The 9,160-nt window shown below is 46.2% G+C and overlaps 2 protein-coding genes across 5 annotated transcripts; one reads left to right on the top strand and one right to left on the bottom strand.

The window, feature by feature from the left end:
* Positions 1-321: 321 nt before the first annotated feature.
* wdr83os (WD repeat domain 83 opposite strand) lies at positions 322-3,336 on the bottom strand. Its single transcript, XM_034539528.1, has 4 exons — positions 3,147-3,336; positions 2,716-2,821; positions 1,724-1,821; positions 322-685 (listed from the first exon to the last, which is right to left on the bottom strand). The coding sequence occupies exons 1-4, from the start codon at positions 3,194-3,196 to the stop codon at positions 619-621; spliced, it is 321 nt and encodes a 106-aa protein (XP_034395419.1). The 5' UTR covers positions 3,197-3,336; the 3' UTR covers positions 322-618.
* Positions 3,337-3,412: 76 nt separating this feature from the next.
* On the top strand, positions 3,413-9,032 carry wdr83 (WD repeat domain containing 83). Of its 4 annotated transcripts, none has more exons than XM_034539489.1 (10): positions 3,413-3,608; positions 3,913-4,023; positions 5,914-6,034; positions 6,130-6,235; positions 6,333-6,381; positions 6,564-6,690; positions 6,922-6,989; positions 7,082-7,190; positions 7,450-7,564; positions 8,710-9,032. In XM_034539489.1, exons 2-10 carry the CDS (start codon positions 3,921-3,923, stop codon positions 8,863-8,865), a joined length of 954 nt encoding a protein of 317 aa, XP_034395380.1. In that variant the 5' UTR covers positions 3,413-3,608; positions 3,913-3,920; the 3' UTR covers positions 8,866-9,032. The 4 variants fall into 4 exon arrangements, with proteins under 4 accessions (XP_034395380.1, XP_034395397.1, XP_034395389.1 ...); XM_034539506.1 differs by having other exon boundaries at positions 3,413-3,733; XM_034539498.1 differs by having other exon boundaries at positions 3,413-3,809.
* The last annotated feature ends 128 nt before the right edge of the window (positions 9,033-9,160 follow it).

Raw genomic sequence — 9,160 nt, 5'->3', positions numbered from 1 at the left:
ATCGCCCTTTGGTGGTCTTATACAAGCTTCACTTGATAGTTCCTTAAAATCAAAGTCGGATGGGAGCTTCAAAATATCAGAATCTTAGTTTACAAGTTACTTGGTTAAACCAACGGTAGCAACACGTGTTGCCTACCTGGACACAATCAGATGAAACATCCGTTAACGATTTATATTTTTATGTTTTGCCGTAATAACATTTAATATCAACCTTAACGTTGACAAGAAAGCTTCTGCAGGTAAACAACAACCAACAATGTGAAGACGGTGCGGCGTTGACGTGTTCCTCCAGAGACAAACAAAAAAGCAAGCAGATCCTTTAAAAATCTTACAACTTTATTTATGACGTCCTGCAACAGAATTCTGAAGTTTTCATCAAAAAAAAAAAAAAAAAGTAGAAAAAGGTTGAAAAGAGAAAATAAAACACGAGACGGCAGTCAAAGACCGCCCGATGTCTCCGTCTTGAAGTAGTGTCCTCTTTACCGTCTCCTTTCCATCACACTAGATTTCCTTCCGTCTCCGTCTTGTTACTCGTTGATTGGCCAGGGAGGAAGGGGGCGTGGTCAATCAGCTCAGCGTCAGCGATTTCCCCCTCCCCCCCCCCCCCCCCCACTCGGGTTACCACGGCGGCGACATCGGCTGAGGGTTCTGCAGGTAGGACATCACGACCGCCGAGATGGACAGCCTGCGGGAGGGGACATCGTGTCAAGTGTGCCACAATTTATATTGATTTATTTTTAAAAAGCTGTATTTCACACAACGTCTGATCACCTTCCTGCTCGGAAAAAAAGAGTAGAAGGCTAAAAGAATTGAGAATCATTCAGAGACAGCATTTAAAAAAGGATATAAATAAATAAATAAATGAAAGAACAAAAATCACATTATGGCGCCGACGGCTGTACCGTTCAGCAAAAAGCCTGAAATTGAGGTGCGGACAAACAGTTTTTGCTACAGTTGCATTTTCTCCCACGTTTGCATTCGTTTTGGTCCGTGAGCCTTAAAAAAAAAATAAAGAAATGTTTTGCCCACACGGCGTGTTTACAGCGCTCTGCGCGCTCGAGGCCGCTGCGTTGAACTCGGCGTCTCGCGTTCCATGCCGAGACAAACATTTGGCGTCCCTAACCTAAGAGCGCACCGGGCTCGTCTTTAATACCACCTCATCTAGACGATGGACCGGGGGGGCGGGGGGTGGGGGTGGGGGGGCGGGGTGTAGTACGCCTTCATGAGCAAATGGAAAGCGCGGCGGCTGCCGGAGGTCACCAGTTAAAAGCTTTTGGGCATTAGCGCCGGCTCGTCTCGGTGGCAGACGGGAGCGAGTCCAACCTCCAGATCCAGAGCTGAATAATTCAACACGGGGAACCGAGGCCGTGGAGCCAAAAACATTTGATCATACTTGTATATTATGGGGTTCTTCCTGATAGCGACACAGCAAATATGCTAAATGATCTAAAATCGATGCGATCAACTGTGATCCACTACTGGAACAATTTAATAAACTAGACTCCGCTTTTGAATGGTCAACGTGGACATTTTGTAAAAACAATAACCCGACGTGACCGTCGTCTTCGAGACTCCAGAGAAAGTCAATGAAGCATAAAATTAAAATCCTCTCCCACTTATAGGTTGGACTAATTCAGTTTATTACTAAATTATTGTTATTACTTATAAAGATGTCTTTTTGGACGCACTGGCTTTAGATATTTCCCACGGTCTCTGTACTCACATGAAGCTGCTCATCATCTGTTTGGTGTCCTCGGAGCTTCTGGAGTTAGCGAAGCTGATGAAGGAGCAGTAGACCGCGATCCAGGCGCACCACTTCAGCTGAAAACACACACACACACACACACACACACTTAGGAACTGTACAGGGAGCCGTCCCATCTGTGGCTTTTAACGCAAATAAAAGAACCTTAAAAATCCACCCTGTATTTGACGGGTTATCGGGGGAGGGCTGCGAGGACCAGTTAGAGGTCAGGCTGCCCTTGAGGAGGTCACCGCAGCGATAACGGTCTTGGTATCTTTAAGAGAGAGGATGGACGCAAGTTCGCCGACGTTCCTTGGCTGTAAATAGCTTTTCACCACAGAGTTCATCTGGATATCGAATTTCAGTCCCCAGTCAAAAGGAAACACCCAGAATCCTTTGCACGGGCGTGAACGGTTTGATGCCAACGGCCCTGTGAGTGGCTCTCGAGGACCAACAGCCATCCCTTCTGTCCTGCAGACGGAGGGTGAATCTGATACTCCAACTATTCAGACAGTGCTTTTGGAAGGCGTTAAAACAAACAAACGTTTTGTGTTTTTCCTGCGCCGACAGAAAACCCCAAAAAATGGAAATAAATGATGAATGCTATTAGTTAAAAAAAATATTAATAAAATGTTAAAAAAATCTAGTCAAAAGTGTAATTTGTTGATAAAAAGACAATCAATTAAACAAACGATAAATTATTGGACTGTGAAGACATGCGAGCCTGCTGCTGTCTGCTTAGAGCTGAAAGTCGAAAACTGCCCTTCATCATTATCATCATCATCATCATCATCATCACCCTTCTCTCATAAAAAAGGATGAGTTCACCTTTAATCTTCTAAATGGAACGATTGGGCCGGACCGAGGTCTGACGCTCAGGGGCAACAGCCCTTTAACATGGACACACAAGCCAGAGATGAGGTTTAGTGTATGTGTGTGTGTGTGTGTGCGTGCATGTGCGTGTGAGTCACCTTGAGCATCAGTCCACACATGCTGAAGATCATGCCGAGCAGGTTCATGTAGTCGGGCGTGGGGTCCTCCAGTGTGGGATTGCTGTCTGTGCTCGGGGCCTTGTACCTGCAACGGAACAATCTTATTTATTGGCCAAGTGCAATGTACAATGAATAGATATTAAATAAAAACACTAAAGATATAGCGCAATAATCTAGACATAATGAAAGCAAACAGATGAGAGTACTTTAAAGCAAGTATACATTATAAAATATAAAAGTGGCATGTGCAGGAAAGTGTGACTGTGCCCCGTCCACCTGCAGCCCCACGGGGGGCCCTCAGCATGAAGCACTCACTAATCCCAGATAGGCTGGTGTTAAGAGGTTAGCTGTTAGCTCAGCAGTTAGCTTAAACCGAGCTAAATGCTAATTACGTCGATAACAACACTCACCGTATGATCTTATTTATTCTCCTCGGGTCGGACAGACTGTTAAAAGACATAATAAAGACAATATTCCCTCCCGGGCTGCTTGTTTTATTTAGAAATGTAAACTCTCTGATCGAAAGACAGCCGATGAGACACTTAACGGTGACCGGGGAGGAAGAGGGACGTCATATCCGGGGAGTTTCAAAGTAAAAGCGTTAAGTGACGACGTAACGGCAGGATGGTTTTTTTTTCTACTTTTATTTTGACAGAAGTATTATTTCTTTTATCCCAGCGTGCATTGCGCGGTACCAGCGAACAAGACGGGTGACATGAATGGAAGAAGCGGTTAACGGCCACAGACACGGAATAACGTTGTTATAAATACAGTTATTTGTCGTATTAACTGCAACAAGAATAACAACATGGCCCCCGGCTGAAATTTAACTCACAATTTAAGCGGAACGGGGGAAAAAAACTAACGTTACTGTGAGTAGGAAGTGACGAACGTGAGCAGCCGTAAAACATACTAGTTCTGTCGTAAATTAGTCCACTGTCGTAAATAGTCCAGTCGAAATTCGTCCCACTGCCGAAGCCAATAACTGTATTACAATGTAATGTAACGTTATACGGTAGTTTGCTTTTATAATACTTTTAATGTGCATTCCTTTTCACGTGGAAATAAATAAGGTAATAGTTTGTGTTGCAGTGAAGTAGAAGTTGGTCAGTGTGGCTCACGTGTTTAAGTGTGTTGTTGTTGTTGTTGTTGTTGTTGTTTCCCCCCCCCACGCAGGTTAAGTCATGTCGTTCCCTCAGCCCAGACCTCAGGCCCCTCAGCTCCCGAAGCATCTGCTCAGGACCATAGACTGTCAGCAAGGAGCAGTCAGGGCGGTTCGCTTCAACGGTGAGAGAGAGAGAGACACACACACACACACGCACACACACACTCACACACACTCTCACACACACACTCACACACACACTCACACACACACACACACAGAGACACATTCATCCTCCTGATAAGTAGCTTGTTTTTAAGGTTTCAGCTCATGTTCAAGACTTTAAAAACATGCTTATTGTGGGACCTTATATCTGGTTTCTTGCACATGGACTTGATAATAAATGATTAATAGATTCATTCATAAATCATATGTTCGTATGTATTGATAGACAGAGAGAGAGAGAGAGACACTATTTATTGATTCATTTGAATTTATTTAGTATAGCCCAAAATCACAAATTACAAATTTCCCTCAGAGGGCTTTACAATCTGTACACACACAACATCCCTGACCTTTGACCTCTCCTTATGAACCAAAAACAACCTTATAAAGGGAAGAAACCTCCAGGAGAGCAACAGAGGACGATCCCTCTATCAGGATGGACAGAAGAATAGATGTCATGTGACCAGATTCAATGAATATGAAATTATTCGTATAATGAGATTAGTAGTATGATGACACAGTTACAACTACCAACAATAACAGCAACAGAGGATATAGTCGAACAATAAGGAAAGCAGTAGTTGTATTGCAATGCAATGCAACTAATAATAATAATAATAATAATGATGATGATGAAGGCAGGAGGTGTCAGGCAGGACCAGGGTCCAGATAAAAACCACGATCCACGATTAATAGGTTTAATTTTACAGCAACGAGTCGAAAAAGAGCAAAAGAAAAACACATTAAATGCAATAACAAACTGCCAAGAGAATATAAAATATAAAACGAGCTAAAATGGAATAAGAAAAAGAATGTACAGTGCACCCCGGCGTATATACATATTTATATTTATTTATGTATTACTCATTCAGAGATCCAGTGCAGAACAGATGGGATCGGCTGCTCAGTGTTTTACTTTTATTTTATTATATATTTTGTAATCTTGGTTCTGTATTCTCTTACTCGTACCTGAACCTGGACTTCCCTCCGTGGACGAATGCAGGTGTATCTTTATATTTTAATAGTCTAACAGCACAAGGTCACCACAAGGTCACCACCAGGTCACCACAAGGTCACCACCAGGTCACCACAAGGTCACCACCAGGTCACCACAAGATCACCACAAGGTCACCACAAGATTACCACCAGGTCACCACAAGGTCACCACCAGGTCACCACCAGGTCACCACAAGGTCACCACAAGGTTACCACAAGGTCACCACAAGGTCACCACCAGGTCACCACAAGGTTACCACAAGGTCACCACAAGGTCACCACAAGGTCACCACCAGGTCACCACAAGGTCACCACAAGGTTACCACAAGGTCACCACAAGGTCACCACCAGGTCACCACAAGGTCACCACCAGGTCACCACAAGGTCACCACAAGGTTACCACAAGGTCACCACAAGGTCACCACAAGGTCACCACCAGGTCACCACAAGGTCACCACAAGGTTACCACAAGGTTACCACAAGGTCACCACCAGGTCACCACAAGGTCACCACAAGGTCACCACCAGGTCACCACAAGGTCACCACCAGGTCCTTGTTGCGTTGCGCTTCATCCGGTCGAAGCTCGCAGCCTCCGGCCCCCCGAGTGTGAACTCCCCCACGCGGCTCACGAGTCGTCCATGAAAATCATCCCTCGTTCAATTTGCACCTCCTCTCGTCTCTCTCTCGTCTCCCTCTCGTCTCTCTCTCGTCTCCCTCTCGTCTCACTCTCGTCTCCCTCTCGTCTCCCTCTCGTCTCCCTCTCGTCTCCCTCTCGTCTCACTCTCGTCTCCCTCTCGTCTCACTCTCGTCTCACTCTCGTCTCACTCTCGTCTCCCTCTCGTCTCGGCCAGCCGACGGGAACTACCTTCTGTCCTGCGGCAGCGACAAGTCCCTGAAGCTGTGGAGCGTGAGCCGCGGCACGCTGCTGAAGACCTACAGCGGCCACGGCTACGAGGTCCTGGACGCCGACGGGTGAGGCGGCCGCCTGTCGTGGCGGCGTGAGCTTTAAGTTGTAAAAAAAAAAACACGTGAAATGAAAGAATAATTAAGAGTGTTTTTGTCCACAGTTCCTACGACAACAGCCAGCTTTGCTCCTGCAGCTCTGATAAGTCGTTGATCCTGTGGGACGTCGCCACGGCCCAGGTCACGCGCAAGCTCAGAGGTCACGCCGGGGTCAGTCCTGTCTGTCCGATTTAACATTTATCTTTTTGTTTTTCATTTGCGTCTGAATACTTTTTTTTGTTTATTTCTTCTTCCTTTCCGCTCACAGAAAGTCAACTGTGTCCAGTTCAACGAGGAGGCCACCGTCATCTTGTCTGGTGAGTCCTCCTGCGTGTAAAATATATGTGTGTGTGTGTGTGTGTGTGTGTGTTTGGAGCTCAATGTGATAAATCACCTTTGGCCAAATCAATCGATCTTTCCACTGTTGTTTTGTCAGTTAATTTAAAATTATTCTATTTCTGTGTGTGTGTGTGTGTGTGTGTGTGTGTGTGTGTTCCAGGGTCCCTCGATGGGACCGTCCGGTGCTGGGACACGAGGTCCAGGCGGTTCGAGCCCATCCAGGTCCTCGATGAGGCTCGGGACAGCGTCAGCAGCCTGAAGGTGGTGCAGCACGAGCTGCTCACCGGGTCAGCGCCGCTTTACGAGTTCCCCTTCAGAACTTATTGATCACTTATTCATTGTATCTCATTCGGACTGCGGCCTTTTTTTAACTTCTCCACAGAATCTCCCATACGCACTTTTAAGATTGTTTTTTTTAATTCACTTCTCCTATATATATATATATATATATATATATATATATATTGCCTGGAAGTACATTCTTATTCCCCCCTGACGGTTTCCTCTGCGTGCTTCAGGTCGGTGGACGGCCGCGTGCGGCGCTATGACCTGCGGATGGGGGAGCTGCACGTGGACTTCGTCAGCAGTGAGTGATCGGTTCTCCGTTTTGAAGGTAAATAATGAGAGAACCCCGCCGTAACCCGCGTCACGTGTGTGTGTGTGTGTGTGTGTGTGCAGGTCCCATCACGTGCGTGTGCTTCAGTCAGGACGGTCAGTGCACCCTGAGCTCCAGTCTGGATTCAACCGTCCGGCTGCTGGACAAGAGCACCGGGGAGATGCTGGGGGAGTGAGTTCTAGGAGAAGAGAGCTCTGTACATCATAGAACCCTCTTACTTTAAAACATCAGACCTCAGATCTGTTGGAACTCAACTCAAAGAGAAAAGAAAAACAACAACGACCGACAAATGGCCGTTTGTCCCATATTGGTCTTTTCTAAACCACAATTCGGCAAAAACAACAACAACTCACGACAACACCATCAAACGTTAGCGTGACAAAAAAGATTGATATTCACAATGGACCCTGAACACGTCTGTGCGTCGCAGGTTCACGGGACACAAGATGAAGGGCTACAAGCTGGACTGCTGCCTGTCGGCCAAAGACACCCACGTCCTGAGCTGCTCGGAGGACGGGCACGTCTACTGCTGGGACCTGGTGGAGGTCAGTGGGAACACTGGGGACTCAAAGGGGGGGTTTGGATGTGGGTATGAGGTTCTACTGCAGTAGAACCAGACAGGACTAAAGGGGTGGTTTGGATGTGTGTATGAGGTTCTACTGCAGTAGATGGAGAACCAGACAGGACTAAAGGGGTGGTTTGGATGTGGGTATGAGGTTCTACTGCAGTAGATGGAGAACCAGACAGGACTAAAGGGGTGGTTTGGATGTGTGTATGAGGTTCTACTGCAGTAGATGGAGAACCAGACAGGACTAAAGGGATGTTTTAGAAGTGTGTTTGTATGAGGTTCTACTGCAGTAGAACCAGACAGGACTAAAGGGATGTGTTAGAAGTGTGTTTGTATGAGGTTCTACTGCAGTAGAACCAGACAGGACTAAAGGGATGTGTTAGAAGTGTGTTTGTATGAGGTTCTACTGCAGTAGAACCAGACAGGACTAAAGGGATGTGTTAGAAGTGTGTTTGTATGAGGTTCTACTGCAGTAGATGGAGAACCAGACAGGACTAAAGGGATGTGTTAGAAGTGTGTTTGTATGAGGTTCTACTACAGTAGATGGAGAACCAGACAGGACTAAAGGGATGTTTTAGAAGTGTGTTTGTATGAGGTTCTACTGCAGTAGATGGAGAACCAGACAGGACTAAAGGGATGTTTTAGAAGTGTGTTTGTATGAGGTTCTACTGCAGTAGATGGAGAACCAGACAGGACTAAAGGGATGTTTTGGAAGTGTGTTTGTATGAGGTTCTACTGCAGTAGATGGAGAACCAGACAGGACTAAAGGGATGTTCTGCTGTGGACGTATTTCAAAGAGAACAGCTCCTGTTTCACTTAGACTGACATTGATTCTTTTAGGCGTCTAAAATACGTCCACAGCAGAACGTCCCTGGTTCTAGTTTCTGTTCCTCTCATCTACTGCAGTAGAACTCTGACTCTGGAGGAGAACCTCACACAAACACACTTTAAAACCTCCAAACCATCCCTTTAAGAGGACAGAAGCGACAGAGGGAGCCTGTTGTCATTCAGTGCAAACTTCTACCGAAACCATGCGGCCTGTGACCTCCGGGCTTTCATCCCAGTCGCACTTGAACGCAGCACGATTGTCTCTTTTTTCTTCTTCTTTCTTCTGACCTTCAGGGGTCGTTGTCCCTGAAGCTGCCGGTGGGGAAAGCCGTCGTCCAGTCGCTGTCCTTCCACCCGACGGAGACCTGCCTCCTCACGGCCATGGAGGGGCGTGTCCAGGTGTGGGGGGTGGAGCCAGAGGAGACGGAGGAGGACGCGATGGCCACGTAGAGATGTGTGTGTGTGTGTGTGTGTGTGTGGGGGGCGCTACATTTGAGAGCCGTCATGTTGCCGTCTGTGAACATTTAAAACCTCACATCTCTGATTTTTGTAACGTATATTTTTTTTAGTGAATAAACTTCTTGTGTAAATGTCGCCCTCTTCGCTCTAATAATCGACACCGTTTAGTTAAGTCCATCTTTATTAGGAACTGTACACACACACACACACACACAGAGATGAACACGGTACAAAATAAGTTAACCAGCATGACAAATAAATAAATAACTTATCTTGCATAAATACG

Source organism: Cyclopterus lumpus, chromosome 1 (assembly GCF_009769545.1).
Source record: "Cyclopterus lumpus isolate fCycLum1 chromosome 1, fCycLum1.pri, whole genome shotgun sequence".
In the NCBI taxonomy this organism is placed as follows: domain Eukaryota; kingdom Metazoa; phylum Chordata; class Actinopteri; order Perciformes; family Cyclopteridae; genus Cyclopterus; species Cyclopterus lumpus.
This window is presented reverse-complemented; position numbering and strand designations above follow the sequence as displayed.

Coding starts and splice junctions, on each gene's coding strand:
- wdr83os (XM_034539528.1), bottom strand. CDS start 3,196: ATGTCTTTTAACAGTCTGTCCGACCCGAGGAGAATAAATAAGATCATA. Junction 2,822..3,146: donor AGAATAAATAAGATCATACG/GTGAGTGTTGTT, acceptor GTTCCGTTGCAG/GTACAAGGCCCCGAGCACAG. Junction 1,822..2,715: donor TGTGTGGACTGATGCTCAAG/GTGACTCACACG, acceptor GTGTGTTTTCAG/CTGAAGTGGTGCGCCTGGAT.
- wdr83 (XM_034539489.1), top strand. CDS start 3,921: ATGTCGTTCCCTCAGCCCAGACCTCAGGCCCCTCAGCTCCCGAAGCAT. Junction 6,382..6,563: donor GGCCACCGTCATCTTGTCTG/GTGAGTCCTCCT, acceptor TGTGTGTTCCAG/GGTCCCTCGATGGGACCGTC. Junction 7,565..8,709: donor ACTGCTGGGACCTGGTGGAG/GTCAGTGGGAAC, acceptor TCTGACCTTCAG/GGGTCGTTGTCCCTGAAGCT.